Here is a 19980-nt window from a genome sequence, read left to right as displayed (position 1 = left end):
TTTATTTTAAAGCTTTAATTTTTCATCATAGTTATTCAGAACAATTCTTTGAAGTTTATGCTTGTTTATGGTTTAGTGTTGGTTTTATATACATTACCATTTTTTGGCGATATTAGGCAGAAGGATAAAGATTTATGCTGTTGAATATCTTTAGTTTTATATGAATTGCAAATTGTTTTGAACATTTTACTCCTGTTTGCTTGGGACAGTTTTTGATTAGTCAGGAAAAACTGAGTAAACAGCAACATCCCTAACAAGCAAGGCCTGTTGATCGCCGGAGAAGAAGTCACGATGGGTGAGAAACAAATAAATAACACACACACACACACACACACACACACACACACACACACACACACACAACCACACACACACACACTCCTCCTTTGGGATTTATTTAAGGCCCACACACAAACACAGGGTCTAATGTTTATTCAGAGCCACAAACGAGGAGCAGACCTGCTGATTGTTCCTGACCTGCTGTGTATTTATGCTCCTCTGCGACGCTGCAGCTGATAGTTACCCAACACTAACACCGCCTGCATTTACATATACGCTAATAATGTGATTAACATGTGATTAAGCCAATAAGAGCCCGTGTAAACAACTTCTGACTACATGCAAAACATGGAAATGAATTTAGCAGGAACAGAATTAGGAATTTTAATCCTAAAAGAAAAGTCATTTCCACAAAAGTTACACTTAAAACTCTAATTTAATGTTTAAATTAAAACTAAAACTAAATTTATATATGTTCAAATGTCCAAAAGATGAGCTCAAAGGTCCAGACTTTATGTCGATAAAATTATTTGTTTGTGACTCTAAGCTGATCTCAGTTCTGACAGTAAAGTGTAACAAACTCTAATTATTTAAGAAAAAGCTCAAATCTGACCAACAATTGCATTTTATGCCGTAACAGATAAGTCTGTTTTTATACAGAAAAATGAACAAGAAATGAACTTAAACTGCAACCAGATGTGGAATATCAAAACAGCTGTAGGTAAAAGTTACAGCTGGTCAAAAATCGGCAACAGAACAGCTGCACCAGATGAAAATCAAAGTTCTGGAATGGCCTAGTCAAAGTCCAGAACTTTATCTGACAGGAAGTCAGACTGAAGATGCTATTGGTCCTTCACTTTCATTCCCCTAAAAACAGCTGAGTTGCATTAAAACTATTGAGCACCAACAAATCGGTCAGTCCCAGAAACTCTCAGTTCTGGTCCAAAGTATCTCCAGCTCCAACATGCATTCAGATAATAAGCCTTCACACACTGGATGAATCCCAATTAGCTCCTCTTACTCCTGTAACAGAAGCAGACTGTGTTCACAGTAATGATCGCAGGAAGCCACCTTTACCTGCTGACAAATCCGACAGCTTCACACCGGCTGTGAAATTCTGTGGGATTAAGTTGGCAAGTCTGAATCTGGCACAAGAAGCAGAGAGGAGTTAAAGCACGTGTGTCATGACTTGAAAAGATCCATTCATTTGCGCACGCACACACACACACACGCACGCACACACACACACACACACACACACACACACACACACACACACACTCCTGCAGAAGGAGCAGAGATTCACTCATTAGCTCAGAGTTTGCAGAACGAGTCCACACAAGTTCTTTTCCTCCCTGTTTTCTGTTCTTGATGGGCCACAGCGGTTGCATCTGTTTCCATCTCCAGCTGAAGCAGCTTAATTACTCTTTAAGTTTTAGCAGAGGAATGTATTCAGGTCAACTTACAGCAACAGGAAATTCAGCTTCAACAGCTGAAAACTAAACCATCTGAAAACACGTTCAGTTCACACAAACCTTAAAATGAAGACAAAACTGCTCTGAAGTCAGGATCAAACTGAGGTTTGACAAGATACAAGATGATATTGGTGCAAGTTGTGATGACAAAATGACTCATTTTGTAATATTACATTAAGTTTATTCTTATTTATGAAGAGGAATTTGAATGATTTAAACAGAAAAGACATTCAGTATTTCTCCAAGTTTAGCTCAGCAGAGAGTCGTCCATCTGTTTTAAAAATGATTCAAGAAATCAGAATTACTGACAAGCTGTTTTTAACAAATCCATGACTTAAAGTGAAAATGTAAATCCATTGGAAAACAATACTAGTATGTCCAGGAGATGAAACACGAGTTGTTTTGGAAAAATCAAAGTTCAGTGTCGTTCTCTTGTCTGCTTCTTGCTGCTGGAAGTCAGTGGAGTGTAAGACAAGCAGAGACACGAAGCACATCAGGCTGAGGCGTCGGAGCCGCACAAGACACAAATCACACAAAGGCAGGTAGTGGAGCTGTTTAAAAAGCGATATAAAATAACTTTAAACACTAAAATATGTGTTTATTTAAGCAGTAAATTGTAAATTTAAACCCAGAATCTATTTTTTTAAAAAGTCCACCCAGTAAAGATCCTGATTTGTCACTTGGCAGGAAGGATTTCTGAACGGTACAGGAATTTTATTCAATTCCAAAATATCAAGAAAATATTAAAGCATCGCAACGTGAAAGAGCACATTGGTACAAATTGGTACTGAGACTAACAATCAGCACCATAACGGAGCCAAGCTCAGATGGATTTAATAATCCCTTTCCACTGCAGGACTGTGTGGAGAAAAAGTTGGCTTCACAGTGTAAAGCTGCAGCTTAGCTCTTTACAACGCGAGATATCAAAACAGATTCCCCCTCAAACAGCTCTCGCTTTGTAGCTTCCACTTCACTGCATCAGATCATCACAGAAACACACAGTGCAGGTGTTCTCACACAAAATGTGCCCAGACCTCTATGAAAGCATCCAGTTTGCATTTACAGCTCAGTCATAAAAGCTGAGCTCAGGCGCAGCGACAAACATCTGAGGAGCATGATGTTTAAATTTTAGCAGAACGACGAAGAGAGAATGCTAAAAACATGCAGCTCTGCAGCGTTTCTGCTTTGTGAATTCACTCTTCACCAGAAGACAAAGACGGCTGAAACCCAGCAAACGAAGGAGCTCGATACGCAGCATCCCTTCCACAAAGACATCAATAAAACAGCTTTTCTATCTGAAAACCTTTCATCTCAGAGTTGCAGACAGTCATTAAATTCAACCACTAACTGCCTGGTTCTGATGGACACCTGATGGTTAAGATCCTTTACTTCTTCAGACAAACAGAAACAAAACTTCAGTTCCAAAGACAGTAATCTTTAAATGTATACTTTCATCTAGAAATTCACACATAATGATGTTGCATTATGTTGCACAAATCTTTCTCAAGATTCCTAAAAAACACTCCTGATAACTTAAATGTAGGACACGAGTTGAATTATACAGATTACAGAATAAAGTAGATCCTGCAGAAACAAAGGCAGGTTAAAGTCCGTCCAGTTATCTTCAAAAGGTTTATAATAAACTTTAAAAACAGAAATAACTTCTGTGTCAGATAATGAAACGGGTCAGAACGAGCTGAAGAGTCTGAAATGGGAAACAAAGTGGTTTGCAAATCAGCAAAGACAAAAACTTTGTGTATTTCTGCTGGAAATTGAATTTTTCCCAAGGGATAATAAGGTTTTATCTATCTCCATCTATCTAAAAATGTATATCTTAGAATGTAAAGCTGCTTAGAAAGTAATAAAAAGTTTAAACTGTGGGAGCTATCTGAAAGAAAGTGGCACTTTGAAGGATGTTTGGTTACATCTTCAGTTTTATGTCACAAATTACTTTAACCACCACACATTAGAGAATTCATTTACTTTACTGAATGTCCAAAGCAATTTGCAGTTAAATTAAATCCCTAGAAAAATAAAGCATAACGTAACCAGGAAGTTTACCTTCTTCTCAACATATGAAATCTATAACCCTACATTTCAAGTTTTCTTCTACTTGCATTGAAAGTAAATCTCTACTAAATCAGTTCTTTAATCTCTTTTTTTACTTAAAAATCTCAACACTAACGGAGAGTTACGTTGTTGTGACGTGTAAATGTCATGAAGCGAATAGAAACAAACATCCGGAGAAACTTATCAGTGTTGTCGTTACCTTCCAGTATCAGTTTCAGTCTGTTTAACCACAAAGTGACATGTGTGGGTGTTTCCTTCACCTGGTTGTTCCCCGTCTCTCCGCCTCCGGCTGCTGCTCCAGCTCCCGCACCGAGCTCCGGTAACTTCCTCCGACTCAGCACCAGCAGGTAAACCAGCGCTCCCAGCCACACCAGCACCGCCACGGCCACCGCCAGCCTCCGACAGAGACGCTTCATTTTCCGGTCAGGAGGAGCCGACGGCGCCCGCAGCCCGGCTGCTGTCAGAACCCCATGTTAGGAACCGGAATTCAAACAAAAAAAACAAATAAAAGAAGCGGATAAAAGCAGAGGGAGCTCCTCCAGCTGAGCCGACACGAACCCGTCCGGTCAGTCCCGCTGGCTGTTCAACACCGTGCGCGCGCGCGCGCGCTCCTTGACGCGCTCTCAACTCTCACCGGAGCTCGAGCGCTTCTGGAACACCGCCGTGTGTCCACGTGCGGGTGAGGTCGGTGCGCGAGTACGGAGTGAGTGGCTGAGCGCGTTTCTCTGAGGTAGTCCTGGACCCTCCTGCAGGTTTGAATGGGGTGGCGGAGCTCCACCTGCCGACACCCACTCAGCTGCTCCGGTGCGGGGCGTCATGTGAATGTCTGCGGCTGCAGGAGAACCAGGTGTGCCGCTCCGTGTGGGACCGCAGAGCGGAACATTTTCTCACGTTGCAACACAATTTAATTGTATTTTATAGGAATTATGAGCGATAAACCAATAAAAAGGATAAATGTGAAAGATATACCTGGTTTGGACATTGTTTTACTATTCAGCACTCTAAAGCAGGGCCGGCCCAAGGTTCTGTGGGGCCTTGAGCAGAATTTGAAATGAGGCCCCCTGTTAAAGCTGCAGTATGTAATTAATATACTGCACTATATTGTAAAAGTCTAGTACAGGTAACCTGTGAAAAACATCAAGCTCCTCTGCTAATGTGCTAATTAGTAGAGCCAGGAGTACGGTCTTAGCTCTGTCAATCATTCTTGTGTGCATGCTGCTCACACCCTCCCCCTTGCTCTGCTGTGCTACAACAGGTTCACCACAGCAGGCTGCCATGAATGCTCTGGCTAGTTGCATGGCCACCGATGACGGGCAATAAATCGTTTTTCTAGAACGGTAAGTTGTTTCTCCACCATTAGGACATTTAGCAGCGCATACACAAGCATGATTGACAGCACTTAAGACCCTCCTCCTGGCTCTAATTGGTGGTTTTTCCAGAAGACATGTAATTTTTCAGAGGCAATAGCGGCTCAGGGAGGAGGTAGGGGAGCAAATCATTTCAGCAAAAAGACAAAAACTCAAGCTTTAGGACTTATTTACATACATTAATCTATATTTTACGGAAGCATCATCATCAGTTTATCTTTTTCAGATGAGACACAAATGCAGCACATCTGTGTAGTGACCAGTCAGCAGTGATGTGTTTCTGAAGTTTAAAATAGATTTCACTGCTGAGTCACAGGTCAGAAAATAACAGCGCAACATGGCTGACAAGAGGTCAAAGCGAGGCTGAACTTTGATCACAGAAATCGACCCAACTCCTACTGAGAAATAAAAAAAACAACATGTTTCCAGCTGCAACACAACAGCTGGAAAGACGGGAAAAAGAAACAAAAGACAGAGAACAAAAACACAAACGGAAAACCTGAGATAAACATGGTTTAAAGTGGCAGAACGAGGCAGAGGAGAGAGCAGGAAGGCTTTCTGGTTTAGTAGCTGCAGTCCCATTAATGTAGAGTTGGAAAAAAAAGAGAGTCAGTGATCCCACGTTTTATTTCAATAAATTATCAGACATCCCACTGAGGATATAGCTCTGTCTTAGAGTTCATGAATAAAACATGTGGAGCAAAGTATAAAAAATGATCCCATTTATGTCAGGAAAGAGCTCAGAAAGAAATAAAACGCTTCAACTAGCTTGGTGCGCCATCTAGTGGTGAGGTAACGCAACTGCAGAGTAAAAGTGAAGCTTGGAAAAACCACTGATTTGCTCAAACAATATGTTATATTGTCTGCAAAAACTGAAATTGGGCATAAAAACCCCAGAAAAACATAAATATATCTGCAGTTACCTTCGAATTGATAATTAAAATCTGTATTTCTGATATTCTCACACCAAATGTAGCGTTTTAGACACAAGTAGACAGCTAAAGTTGCTTTTCAGGAACTGTTGTGTTTATGAAGACCTTGAAGAAACAATGAAGCAGCTTCTCACATATTTGTACTTTCCAGGGAATTAACCTTTGAGCAAAAGTATCGCAGTGTGGTGTCACACCGTGATTCACCAATCCTGTCTCCTTTTTCAAATTGTTTCTGCCCTTCATTAAGACCCAAAATCTTCTTTTAGTTTTATACAAAGTTAGCCCACTCTTGAAGGAGAGTTATCAAAGAAATGTATTGCATAGATAAATGCAGATTTAGAACATTTTGCCTTCCTGTGAGCAGTTTTCATCCCAATTTAATACAATTCAGGTAAAAATCTGCATTGACTTCCTTTGCAAAATGTCTCATTTTTTATTATCTGCCTTTTAGAAAATATGCTGAACAAACAATATTTTCCTATTTTAGTTGCAACTTTTCAAAAGGTAAAGATTTTTAGCTTCAAATAACTTGATTTGGTTTTGAGTTTACCAACTTGAGTCTTCTTAGTACGTCTGTAGCATCAGACGTAAAGCTGATGCTACAGTAAAGTTTTACTAATGGTCACTAAATGCTGCCTGCTAAACACAGCAATATTATACAATCACCATATGTTCATTTATTTAAAGGGTGAGAAGAAACTATAAATCAAAACATGTTACTGACAGTCATTGTGTTATTTCTAGCAGCCTGTAATGTGCTGGTCTCAGCCTTTAGTCTGAATGTTGTTCCAAGTTCCAAGTTAAAAAATTCAATAAATCAGTTTGGAAATCAGGGAATAACTTCTCAGCAGCTTCCTGTTCTTTCAATCGGGATAATTTAAGAACAGCTAGGCTAACTGTTGGGTGCAGTTTCTCATCGTTTTCCGTTGTAGAGTTTAGGGAAAAGTTTCATCTCTTTCTGCAGTCCTGCCACATTTCCATGTTTGCCCCAGAACCTCATCAGCAGCTGCAGCAGGAGTCACCTTCCTGCTGGTGATGACCTCATTCCTGCAGTTTTCTGTAGCACCACAGAAGTTTGGGTCACGCTTTAGCTTTACATCCCAACAGCAGCACCGTGCTGCACTGGGTGGCGTGGATTTATTTTATGCATTTTATCGTAAAATGGACAGAAATTAGTTTGTTTCTACAATGATTTTCGTCACATAAGAAAAGCCAAAGCTCTCAAAGATTTCTTTTAGTTTTCTAAAATGTGTAGAAACTATTAGAAATTAAACTGATTCATTAAAAACTAAGTGGTGTATAAACTGCAACCACATGTAAAGAGCAACATTCAGGCTGTTGTACATAAATATCTGATAAATAAATGCTTACATGTACATTACGTCAAACTGTGGAGAGCTGGGTTTAGTAGAAACTTTCCTACTTTCAGTTGTAATGCATGAATGTGGCAACAAAGTGCCAGGAGCAGCAAATTAGCATCTCAAAAGCGCAAATAATACATGAACTTTGACCCCAAAGGAGTTGAACCAGAGGCTTCATGGATGCAGAGCAGAACCAGAGAATGAGAAGCACAAAGTTCAAACAGTCTGTTGATCATGCCATCCTTTGTCTCTCAGCTTTCTGACCGTACAGCCGCACAGGGACTGAGAGAGAAGCAGCAAAAGCAAAAGCAAAAGAGGCGGATTAGCAGCTAGCTAACAACTGATGATGTCATCCAGAACATGTTACTGTGAAATATCTCTGCTGTCTGGAAATGGAGCTATTAGCATGTCATAACGTTCATATAGCAACAGCCTTCAGTCAGAAGCCTCTTCAGATTCACTGCAAGACTGACTGCTACTGGAGATCCGTTCAACCCACAGGATTACAATCAAAAGCGACACTAAAGATACTGGGATGATACAAGTTACATTTCACTTTCATTTGGGATTAAAAAGGTATTTCTGAATTTAACTGCCTTCAAAACACCAGGTGTAATTTTTTTGTTACAGAATTACTGAAAAAGATAATTTTTAAGTCATATTCTTATTTTTCATTGTACCAGTACAGGTAAGGTTTGCATTGTTAAACATATGGAAATAAATCGACACCAACACAAAAGCAACATCCTCTAATCCAGTTTAATTTCCTCATCAGAAAAAAAAAAATAAGTGGAACATGATCAAATTAAAAGAGGGAAACAAAATAGGACAGAATTATGTTCTTGCTTTATACATTTAACTAAATATGCCACTCTATGCTAGGGTGTAAGTAACTCAAACTGATATAAGGTTAAATAATTTTCTTCTTTAAAAAGGTACAGAAAGATAATCTTTTTTTTTTCCGTTTCTCATCAACACTCAAAGAAAAAGAAACGCATGAGAACCAGTCAGAACCTCTCCAGAACCCTCTCACACGTTGCTGCGTCGCCGTGGGAGACGGGAGAGGCGAAGGAGGGAAGAAATAATCCGGTTGTGCCGAGAGGGTTAGCATAGTAAAGTGGTGATGGACGGGTTCTCAACCCGCCACGCCGCAGAAGCTCCAGTTCTGCTTCGTGCTTCTCAGTTAATCCTACAACAAAACGTACAGTCCAGCATTACCCATGATGCACTGTGGGTACCGCTGCACAGTGCGGTTATTCCGAGCCTGTTTTTAACAGATTGCAACTTCAAACCTTTGCACGCACACTGGTGCTAAATGCCCAAATTAAGAACGAAGAGGAGGAAGAAAACGTCTGCAATGCCACAAACGGATACATGTTAGAAGAGTCTCTGAAGAACAGATGGAAAAAAGAAACAAAAAAAAACTGAACAATATGCACAGCACAAAGTCCGAACAGGCTGGCTGCAGAGGSCCAGTCAGAACCAACCACCAAATTCAACAATTCACCTCGTTTCTGCAGCCAAAACCACCTGAAGCATCATTAAAACACAGAATCAGTTTGAATCTGAAACAGCTCAACCAATCACAGAACCYCATTCTGTGCCGTCATTCCAGGTTCAAACTGATTTTTTTTAATCCTGGTTTTCTCTGATGAAAAGAAAGCTCAGAAGCAGAAAAGGTGACTTATGCTAAAAAAGAATAAAATAATATAAACATGAAATAAGATGCTAATTATTACATTCCAAACAGCTTCCTGCAGTCCCAAACACAGAACGAAGGAACTGCAGAATGATTTCAGTTCACTTCAGCACTAATGAACTTCAGATGCCGTTTTGGTGTYGAACACTTTCAGTGAAAACAAAATGAAGTCGCGTCGCCGTCTGTGTACCACTCAGCGGGAGAAGAGGATCTGCTACAGGGTTGATCTGTCGGACTCCGTCCTTTAGTGTTTTTTTTTCCTCATTAATATTAATATTTATTATTTAGTCCAGGTGAGCCGAGGCAGGGACTGGCTGGGGAAAAACAGAACGCATCACCGTCACGGCACCCAACGCCATGCGGTGGCGCTGTGACGCTGCGCGTGGACCGAAACGTCATGGAAGGAACRGAAGAAGAAGAAGAAATGAGGAAGAGGAAGGTGGGTTACAGGTTTTACACTCCAACCCCCCTGATGGCGACCTGAGGAGCGGCCGCGGGGCGGAGCCTGACCCCCCGCCGCGGCCGAGTCATGGAGGAGGACAGGAAGAAGAGATGAAAGCGGGTCGAGCGGCGGAACCGTTCGACCGGACTTCCTGTGATGGAGAGAGAAACGGAGAGAAGAGGAGGAAACCATGGCGACGAGTCTGACTGGGTCCGTCCTCTCCAGGAGGGGAGGGTGGGGTTAAGGCTGTGTGTGTGTCTGTGTGTGTGTCTGTGTGTGTGTGTGAACATGCTGAGCGGGGCCTGGAACAGAGCAGACGCTCCAGCGCCGAGCTTAGATCCATGTTTATTAGGTCAGATGCAGGACGCCCTGCCCTGCCCACCGGCCCCTCCCCTCCCCACCCCACCCCGTCTTCCTCCTCCTCCTCTTCGGTAAGTGCCTGGTCTGTGGAGCGGGACGGCCGATCAGGAGCACTCCTCCCCGATGCGTTGGCATGAGCGGCCCACCTTGCGGTCCAGCTTCACCATCTTGAGCACGGCCTCCTCGCGCCCGCGGCCCAGATGGTCGAACAGGCAGTCGTGCTGCTCAGGTAGACGGTGCAGCATGCAGAACACGTAGCCTGGAGGAAACACGGAGCGCAGTGAGGCGGGAACGCCGCAGACGCTCAGAACGTTCCATGTTTTGTCACATGGACCCAGTTCTGCATGTTTAGGTTTTAACAAGTGAAAAGATAAAAACTGTAGCGTTTAGTTTAGTAATCAAGCATGATTATTATATCAACTATATTATTGTGACGACTCAGCAAATTTTACACAATATTATAAATGTATGAGAAAGTGCAAATATATAAATTTAATTCCATTTTTAATTAATAAAAATTGTACGAACCAAAAGGATAACACACATAACACACATGTTACTGGTAGTAAAGGATGAATCTGCAGCTAAAACATCCAAAGATCAACATGTGAAAAGCTCAGCCTTTTATCAATATAGTTTAGGCTGATCTGTTGACTCTTGTCAATTAAGTGCTTAATAATTTTATACCAAAATAAGCTTAATAGGAGATTTTTTCCCACAGAACTTAAACCAGGTGAAGTTAAAACTGAGGGGGTGGAAATTTTGCAAATTGCAAATTTTTATTCTCATTTTAAAAAGTAAATTTTCCTTTGCATCTTCTAATGCATTTCTAATACTGCTTCACTGGGTAAATGAAAAATCAGCAGAATGTGATTTTTTAGTCAGATTACTCGATTAATCTCGAGAATAATTAAGTGAATGAATTGCTACCTTGTCCTGTTTGACGTTCAGTGCTTCGTTTGTGTTGGGGTTCTGCAGAACTCACCACAGCGACATGAGCCCAGCTCCTGCTGCACCAGCTCTAGTTTGGTTTGGCAGCGGTAGCAGCGCCGGCGGTTCTTCTGTTTGGGCGTCCCGCGGCTCTCCTCGCCGCTCCCCTCCTTCTCTTCTGTGCGCGGCCGTTTCTCCGGCGTGGCCTCGCTCTCTGGGCCGGAGGCTGCGAACACAACCGGCGGGGTTACGTGTGTGGAGCTGGAAGTGGGGCAGCTCACGCAGGGCGGCGGGCGGGGAGGGGGCGGACGCCTACCTGATTCACGCGGGCGTTTTGTGGGTGTGCAGAGTGTGCCTTGGGCCGTTTCTGTGGACGTCACGCCTGCAGATGGACAGTCACAGGATGAGAGATACATACAGAGAAATGACCTGCTTCCACTGCCAACAGCCTGCTGGAGGGGAAACCTTGGAAACAACAACATAATGATGAAAGCATGAGGTTTAACTGGTATGAAGGCGACATCGCCAGCTTCAGAGATCTGAGGAGTCTGGTTGGACATGAAGCAGGAAATGAAGAACAACTACTCTTCATCACGTTGCAGGTCCAGATCAATGTTCTAACCTGATGCAGTACAATCTGTCCTAAAGATGCATTAAAGGGCCAGTCTGGACTGTAGAGCGCCCTCTGCTGCCTAAAGACCTGAAGTGAGCTTCAGTTTTATTCCCACCCCTATTTTACATATGTCCTGTTGCCTAGCAACCATGAGAGGATTAAGCAAGACGGTAAAAAAACCAGCTCGAAATATTGAGGATTTTTATTTAATCTTTTCTAACTAATCAAATAATTTAAAAGTTTTAAAAAATGATAAGCAACATGTCTATGTAAAAGTAACAACTGATTCATGCTTTTAATTTGTGCATCGATAAATTAATAAATGTAAATGTTTATTTATACAACATCTTTCAGAAATACAGGTCGCAAAATGTTTCAAAGGCAAAATGCATGAATGAATGAATTTGGAAACGCACCAAGTGTTTTCTGAATGATTTGCAGAGACAGATCCGATGAAGTGATGATCTGACCATCTCCATGTTCTCACAGCAGGCAAACGCAACTAAAATTTTATTTTTTTGTCCATACGCGACTTTTTCAAGGCCGTCTGAACGGCTCAATTCTGATCTTTTCATCCCCCCGAAAAAGTCMAATTTGAGCTCATTTTATATGTGGTACTAAATCAGATATGCAGCTGATTATTTACAAAAATTATTACATTTCAGCAAAAAATCTGAGTAGAGCCTCCAGACCAGCTGAACGACTTCTTCCTGTGTTTCTACCGTCAGCCTCTCACAGTTGAGCTTTTGGAGCCAATGTTACATGAATCCCAGAAGCATCAAACAGTAAATGAACAATAAGCAGGATAAATTCATGATGTGATCTCCTGACTTGTTAATAAACTAAACTCAGATTAGCTGTTAGAGGACAGACATTTTGCTGCTGGAGCAGCTGTGTCTGTGAACTCTGCATGTCTGAACCCGGCTTCATGCTGGGACTTTAACTGAACTCTTTCTGTGAAAATGCTCCAAAGTCTGGGAGCTGCTCCACCTAGTGTCCAGACAGAGTTTTACATTCTAGACCAGCCGTGCTCTGTAGCTCCTCCACAWACATCATCAGGTCCAGTCTTCCTTCCTTCATCACCAAAGTCTCTCACCAAGTCGTCAGCTTCATATTAGWCACCAACATTTCATCCATTTCTGTAGTTACTTTTGTAACTTATACATTATGCAGTTTTAGGACTTGAAGCCTTAAAAACTGCTTGTTCAAACAGGTGAACAGGGTAACCATGACGACGTTTACCTTCTGTCCGGCTGGAGAACATGGCGGCTGACTCTGCGGCTGACGGCGGCTCCGAGCCGGGCGGCAGCGACAACGATAGCGACTGGCTACTGCTACTGCTGCTGTCGCTGCTGAACACGGATGATTGGCTACTCCCGGGACTTTGGATTGGCTTGGAGGCGAGGTCGTCCTCTGGCTGCTTCTTCTGGACATCTGGACGCAGAGACGGAGGGGAAAGCGTCACCACACTGCAATCTCAGCTGCTAATGAGCCGCATTTATCCTGCCATGAAAAGTTATTTATGCAGTAATAAAAAAAATGTGTAAGAAGAAATTTGCACAACCGTTCATGCAGCTCGCATGCCTTTACTTCTCCCTGCTGGGGAGAAAGGATTAAATCTTCAGATCATTTGCTCTCAAGTCTAAGGCGACTTTCCTCATGCTGACCTTTGACCCAGTAGATTTGAACCTTATTGAATCAGCAGCATCTGAAGATCTCATATTAGATTCTTAAATAAAATCAGAATGTTGAAAAAAGCTGCAAATAAAATCTAATTACCTAAACCAAACAAACATTCCTGATACCTGAATGATTCATTAAATGACTGATATGCAGCAGAAAAAACCGATCATGTTTGGAAAACATTCAATCTCTGGACAATTTTCCAAGTTTTAGTCGCAGTCTGACAAATTTGTTAAAAACAACTTTTAACGTTGGTCAACAGACAATTTTCAGTTCACATATTTGCCACTAAATATTTATTTAGTTCACGTTTTAATTTACCAGCTCCATGTCTTTTAGGATATTTGGTATGAACCTCTTGGTAAATAAAACCAGTTAACTGCAGATTATCTGAGAAAGTGATCAGATTTAGTTGATCTTCAGTTTCATTGGAAAATTGAAAACTCAAAAACCTGATATTTTACCGGTCAGTGAATGCCTCATATTTAAAGTCATGTAGGTGACAGGAACAACTCTCTTAAGAGCAGAAGTTGTTACTGAGCAAAGAAGATTAAAAGTTACACATTTTCAATTCAGGAAACAACTATTTGTGTTTTTTGCCCTTTCAAATCAAACTTTATGTTTTACAACATGATAACGCTTTATTAACCAGTTATTATTAATCATTGATGATGTCACGTTCGACACACTCTATAGACATTTCAAAATGAATTAATAAAATGAGTGAAAGGATATGCACGGAAATGTGCTTTCCTGCAACACGATGGCAGCTATCTGGATAGAATTTTCCTATAAACATTTTCTAAAAACAACAAATGTTGTGAAAAGCAGCAATTTCAACATCTGGCCCAATGGGGGGAAACCAGCCCAGTCTGGCAACCCTGGAGGAAACATGGAAGAAACCGTTTAACAGGAAACATGTCAGGACATGTCTGCAGCTCATTCAGGCTTCAATAGAGAGTTTAGTAGATAACAGGAAGGCTGTTTGCAGTAAAGATTGATTTATTCTTTTTGAAGGTTTAAAGATTTGTTCTGAAATGAGTTRAGACAAGGGCATATCTATAAATACTGTTTTAATAATGCTAACAGTGATGGTGTTGCTGGTTTAAGAAGCTAATGAATGTTTAAAACGTCGACTTCATAATTCTGTTTTCATCGTACGTCCGCAATTCAAACATGACATAACTCAATGATACTGATCAGTGCTTCTCTACACCTCAGTTTAGATTTTCAGGTGGAAAAAAAATAGTTTCTCATTTCCAAGTAATTTCCAGGCTGGTAGAAAAGCCCTTTGGTCACCTTGGAAACCAGAGCTTGGCCTCAGACTCTCCTGAAGCCTGCAGGTATTGTTTCCAGCCTGGCTGCTGAAGCTCAGAGTGGATGCTGGTCTGCAACAACCCACTTCTGCTCGGCTCCACACTGGTGTGTATTGGGTCTATTCTGAGCAGCGGCGCCATCTCTGGTGGGAGCCTCAGAGTCGGGCCCTTAGGTCCTCTGTCTGCAGTACCCACTGGTTGCTATGGCCACAGACAGGGCTGCAGTGCATCCTCCATCCATCCTCCACAGCCAGACTAGAGAAAACTTCATGCATTTCTTAGCATGTTTAAACTTTAACTGGGGCTTTTCTCTGTCCAGRAAATGAGAGAAAATCTAAAAACAACTTTATAGGAGGAGTCCGGTACTTTTCAAACCAGTTTTAAAATAATCTACATGAGTCACACTTCATTATCAAGGAAATATTTTCAGCTTTTCTTCAATCAACTCATCTRTGACTCAACCTCTTCCTTCTGTGACTTTTGTTTAGCKGGAACGGCTGTGGGTTGGGATGACAGAAAYAAGAGTTTAAAACAGGAAYCTGTCGTTTCAACAGCTCTGCTGCGGCCGTCACAGGGGACCTGAACGCACCGGCGCAGCGCACCGATGCAACGCACCCAGCRWGCAACTCACCCGCCGCATTCAGGGATTTGAATCTCTGCAGTAAACTGTGGCGACTGTAGTTAAGCAACAAGTGTTCGTGTCAACTGCTGGAGAGAAACTAAACTCCAAACAGAAACATGTCCAAGGAGGAACCAACTAGTTTCATTTTAGATGTCAAATTATTCTGCATATTTAAATTAAACTCTTACAGTTGAGAAGGTTTTGAAGCAGATATTAGTATTCAACAGAAATATTTTGATGTAATCAGGTCCACTGCATGCAAAAAAGCAGGAGAAAGTTTCAGAGGACAGGATCATTTACATGGAGGTTATTTTATCTCAACGRTTTTTACTGATTTCAGTTTGAAGAGAGAGATTAAACACAACGAAGGTTTGAGGAAGAGAAACCAACTTTTCCTGTGCAGCTTGGGGCGACTGCAACATCGACTGATTGATTCAGTAACTGCTTCATGTTTTACTAATAACATCATTAAGGCCCCGCCCAGATAAGGATGTTTACAAGCGACCAAAAAAACACTGCTTTTACTCCTCCACACCTGTAGGTGGTGCTAAACCTGGAGTATAATAGTATGGCAGACAGCACAGAATGAGTGGAGGCTGTAGTCTGGAGAGATGGCGAAGTGGATCGTCTTCTCCGTWCCACATTGGAGTATAAAACTGTTGTTACGTTTGACGTGTTTGGGGTTAGAAGTCAGGTTAGAGCATGGTGCCCAAACTTTTAGACAAAATCTTCAACTCAAAAGTAGTCTTACCAGAAAAGGATAATTTTCAAAAACTAAAATTATAATTTTTTTACCTTTTCAACATTAAACTAAGCATAAACAATTTTAATTAAACAAAGAAATCAATCATTTTGTAGAAACTTCAAATGTTTTTTGCATGGTTTCCTTGTTAAAATTAAGGAAACCAGTTTGCTTATTATTCTGGGCTCAACTGAAGAAAACAGAAATTATTTTGACAGTAATAATAAACAGACTCTGGGCCAGTCTTCWTTTGGAAGCACTTGCTGTATTTAGCCAAGTTCAGAAACTGAAATTAAAAGAAAATTTGTTTCTTTAAAGTAAAAATCAATCTTTAGATTTGGTCCCATTTAGCATGAAACTGGAAACGAAGGCATAGAGCTTGGAAAATATGACCACTTTGTGTTAGCTAAAACTTTGGWAAGTAGATTCTAAAAGTCATAGTTTTGTTCCCATTTATTTAAATGTATTCTTGAATTGTAGTCGATGGGCCACMCAAGATCAGTGTAGGGCCTACAAATGGCCCCGGAGCCTCACTTTGAACATCCTTGGGTAACGAAACTTTATTTTCTAAATATATTAAAAGTTCTTGTGTGGTGAGGCCTAAGAAAGCCCCCATAACAAGTCAACCTTACTAAAAGGAAGGAGAAAATATAAGATACTATTTAAGTTAAATTCATTATTTTTTAGAGAAATTGTTTTTCCAGCCTACAAACTGTACTTCTTAGATCTGCTTTACAGTTTCCTGCCACCTGCTGTTCTCTACCATTACTGCACTGAAACAGTTACCAAGTAATAAAATCCAACAACAATCTGGAACAAATAAAGCTGCTAGAAAGACTCACCAGCAAAACATTTGGAGCATAAGTTCATGGTTTTACTGGACCTGTAAGAACAGATAAAACAGTAACAGTTATTCAACAGCTCAGACGTCCAGAGTCCGTTTCAGATTGTGGAAAAGCTAAATTATACACCAAGTTATGATCAATTTTTACACAACAGGATAATAAATGGGACTWAACAAATACCTTCCTCTTTCATAAATGCCAGTAAGATTAAGTCCATTTTCAACATCTCAGATGACAGTTACCTCACATCCTGAGTGAAATATAACAGCTTTCATAACCTCTACAACCAGGAAGCTTCATTTACATTAGCATTATTTTGGAAACTGCTCCTTTAAGTCCCAGTCGAGGAAAGACGAACAGAAACACAAAACTACCATTATACCAGGTGTCCATATGGCTGGATTCAACTAATTATGTCACAGTTATTGTTGCTTCATATCAATCCACTGGCTGGCTGCTTTAATGAAGACAGTGTGTGAAAACAGAATTAAATGTTCACCTTTTAAATCTGCGTTCTACGTGTTTTCAGTTGTTCTGATGTCCCGACTGAACTATGAATCAGCATAAAGCTCTGATGTTAAGGACATGATGGCTGTTCTTAGAAGAGCATCTGCTCTGTTCTGGTTTTCCTCCAATGTTGAACCTTCATCTGCTTCTGTCCCGTTCTGGACCCCTCGTTAGTCTCCATGACAACACYGAGGCGTTTCTGTCACCCGTCACTTTTGTCAATGGGACACAATCTAAAACTTCATGGGATTTTCCCCATCATTGTTCTTCCAACAGGAGTTATGGCACTAATGCTGCAGGACGAGTAGGAAAACATTTCTGCTCTTTAACAGGGTGATGATTGTTTYATTTCAATATTTGTTTCACCAAGATTAAAATCTGATCCAAACTTGGCCTGAGAGGCTTCGCCAGTAAAATTCAGCCKGGAATGAAAACTATTTAAAACACTCAGAGTCGTCCTCTTCACACCTTGGGAGTCCGTATTTTGAGACAACATAGTTAAAGTTTTTACCCATAAACCTATTTTATTTATTTGTTGAAATTAAACCAAAGTTCACACAAATRCATTTTGTTTCAATAGAAATACTGGAATCAGAAGCTCAGACTGAAAACGAAAGGTGGAATTTTAAATCAGGATTTTTTTWAATCAATCTTTCATCTAGAACCAGTTAAAATTAGGCAGATTTAAGTTACAAAAACAGACTGACTCATAACACTGGTTACAATGATCACACCGATTATCTTTACTTAGATTCAACAATATGTACATATCTGGTCCATATCCAAACTGTCCAAAAGAAGATGGTGACAATGTTCCAAAACACTTTTTTTTAAAAACAAGATAAAAGTTCGGAAATTGAGAAGGAAGCTTACACCAATGTTTATGGATTTTTAATGCCTTAAATGCTAAATTAAACCAATGACTGAGAATGACTTGGTTTAAAAAATAGTATCTCAAAATGTGATTTTCATGAGCTACAACAGGAGCAGAGAGAAATTTGTCCATTTAGAAGCTGAAAGCTGCTCAACAGGATCTAAAATTAAACAGTTGGGTTTTTTTTAGAGGGACAACGTTAAAGGTTAACATCCATTCCTGTAAGGAAGGTCCTGTTCGGAKCCGAGTGCAGCCAGAAGGTCTGGTGGGTCAGGCCAGCCTGCGGCTCCAGGCAGGTGTTGCTCTGAGTGGAGGCAGCCAGAGTCATTAACACTCAACGGTACCATCTGGGTCACCTGACACTGACAGGTGGGCTTTGCCAACTACACCCAGAATACTGGGGTGGCTGMTTCCCAAATGACAAGTCAYGTGACAGAACATGGGAGTATCTTCCTGTCTGGAGGTGGCCTCCATTAATCAGGGCTGAAACGGTGTGTGTGCCTATGAAACAGAGATAAGCTGAGAACAGTTTCTATCTAGTGTTACAGTGAGGTGTATAATGGTGGAGAGAAACAAACACAGTCGTTAGTGTCGCTGTTGAACAGATTAAAGATCATATGAAGTCATTTCTCCTATGGGGCAACACAGCAGACATGAGTGAATCACATCCGGTATGCAACACACATCCAGTAGTTTGACAAGACCGACTGTAAAAACGGTTGAAAAAATGCTTAAAGGCTTTTTTGAATGAAGGAATTGTTTACAATATATGCAAAAGCACCGGTTAGTAGTTTTATTTTCATTTCTTTTTGAAGGATTAAGGACAAAATGGCACGTTTAAAAGAAACCTGCTGGCAATAAATCATTTTCTCTCTCGGGTACGTCATCTCCTGGCTTCACGAACGGATTTAAAACACCMTCTTTTTAAAGCGAAAAACAAAACCCAGCACCGGAATTACATGTATCCATCATGTATCCATGCATGTAATTAAATTTAGCTGYTTTAAAAGCGATAACGTGTATTTATTAGCCAACTTCCCAACCCCCCACCCTCGGCCTGCTCGATAGAACAACAATGGGTTTGAACCCGCTGAGAACATTTCATCCGGATTTACTTTTCGGTTATAGATAGAGGGTTTAATCTAGTGTATACCGGCTCACACACTTACCCCCAAAATCCGCAGGGACACCGGGGAGGTAGAGAGGAAGCTTTGCTCCGTTCACTTGTGTCTCCCATGACTTCCAACAACCCCCAAAAAAGCCCCAATATGGAAACGCAAGGCCGGGGATGAGTCCGGGGCCTGGTCCTTAAACGAGGAAAACGGTCCAACAACCAAAAGAAACAAAACAAAACAAAGGAAGAATGTTAGCTTCCGTTAAAGTCCACAATCCGAGGAGGAAGGGCGGTGAAGGTGGTCCGTTTCGGCCGTTGGGAAGAACAAACGGCTCGGTTTGAAGTGGAATAATTGAACGGTACTCAAAGCAATCAGCTGGACATTCGGACGTTTCGATCGGCGAGCGGAATGAGAAATGTGGGGGGGGGGAGTCCCGGTGCTTTACCCACACCGAAAAACGGGAAATGACCACCAGCCGTCCGGAGAAACAGATAAAACACAATTATGGCGACGTTAAATAGGTGGGAGGGTGAGATAAAAGAAAGAAAAAATAAATAGACCAAGGCCTTCCCCTCACAGCGGCTCAGGACCACCCCCATTCACACGTCGCTGGTACGTTGCGTTAGGCCGGAAACGCGTCCATCAAACCAGAAATGTCAATATTGACCGAAGACACGAAACCAGAATGAAGCAAGAAACTGAAAATTACACGATAAAAACCAAACCGAGTAGGAAATAAATGTAAATA

The 19980-nt window shown here is 41.2% G+C and overlaps 2 protein-coding genes across 3 annotated transcripts in view; both read right to left on the bottom strand.

The window, feature by feature from the left end:
* galnt14 (UDP-N-acetyl-alpha-D-galactosamine:polypeptide N-acetylgalactosaminyltransferase 14 (GalNAc-T14)) overlaps window positions 1-4742 on the bottom strand; it is a 142894-nt gene extending 138152 nt beyond the window's left edge. The window contains exon 1 of the mRNA XM_008397341.2: window positions 4085-4742. Within this exon, the coding sequence (XP_008395563.1) occupies window positions 4085-4240 (156 nt within the window). The 5' untranslated portion in view covers window positions 4241-4742. The remainder of the gene's footprint in view (window positions 1-4084) is intronic.
* A 3482-nt stretch (window positions 4743-8224) lies between these two features.
* On the bottom strand, window positions 8225-19841 carry zfand3 (zinc finger, AN1-type domain 3). 2 transcript variants are annotated; one of them, XM_008397171.2, is made up of 7 exons: window positions 19287-19315; window positions 16734-16774; window positions 13093-13127; window positions 12771-12962; window positions 11232-11297; window positions 10971-11141; window positions 8225-10244 (listed from the first exon to the last, which is right to left on the bottom strand). In XM_008397171.2, the coding sequence occupies exons 3-7, from the start codon at window positions 13097-13099 to the stop codon at window positions 10090-10092; spliced, it is 591 nt and encodes a 196-aa protein (XP_008395393.1). In that variant the 5' UTR covers window positions 13100-13127; window positions 16734-16774; window positions 19287-19315; the 3' UTR covers window positions 8225-10089. The 2 variants fall into 2 exon arrangements, with proteins under 2 accessions (XP_008395393.1, XP_008395392.1); XM_008397170.2 differs by lacking the exon at window positions 13093-13127 and having other exon boundaries at window positions 19287-19841.
* Between the last annotated feature and the right edge of the window lie 139 nt (window positions 19842-19980).

Source organism: Poecilia reticulata, linkage group LG21 (assembly GCF_000633615.1).
Source record: "Poecilia reticulata strain Guanapo linkage group LG21, Guppy_female_1.0+MT, whole genome shotgun sequence".
Taxonomy (NCBI): domain Eukaryota; kingdom Metazoa; phylum Chordata; class Actinopteri; order Cyprinodontiformes; family Poeciliidae; genus Poecilia; species Poecilia reticulata.
This window is presented reverse-complemented; position numbering and strand designations above follow the sequence as displayed.

What these genes read in the sequence shown, in the direction of transcription:
- zfand3 (XM_008397170.2), bottom strand. Translation starts at nt 19,354, where the DNA reads ATGGGAGACACAAGTGAACGGAGCAAAGCTTCCTCTCTACCTCCCCGG. An exon ending in TGTCCCTGCGGATTTTGGGG is followed by an intron (nt 16,775 to 19,286) that starts GTAAGTGTGTGA and finishes CTGTTCTTACAG; the next exon opens with GTCCAGTAAAACCATGAACT. An exon ending in GTTCTCCAGCCGGACAGAAG is followed by an intron (nt 11,298 to 12,770) that starts GTAAACGTCGTC and finishes GTCCATCTGCAG; the next exon opens with GCGTGACGTCCACAGAAACG.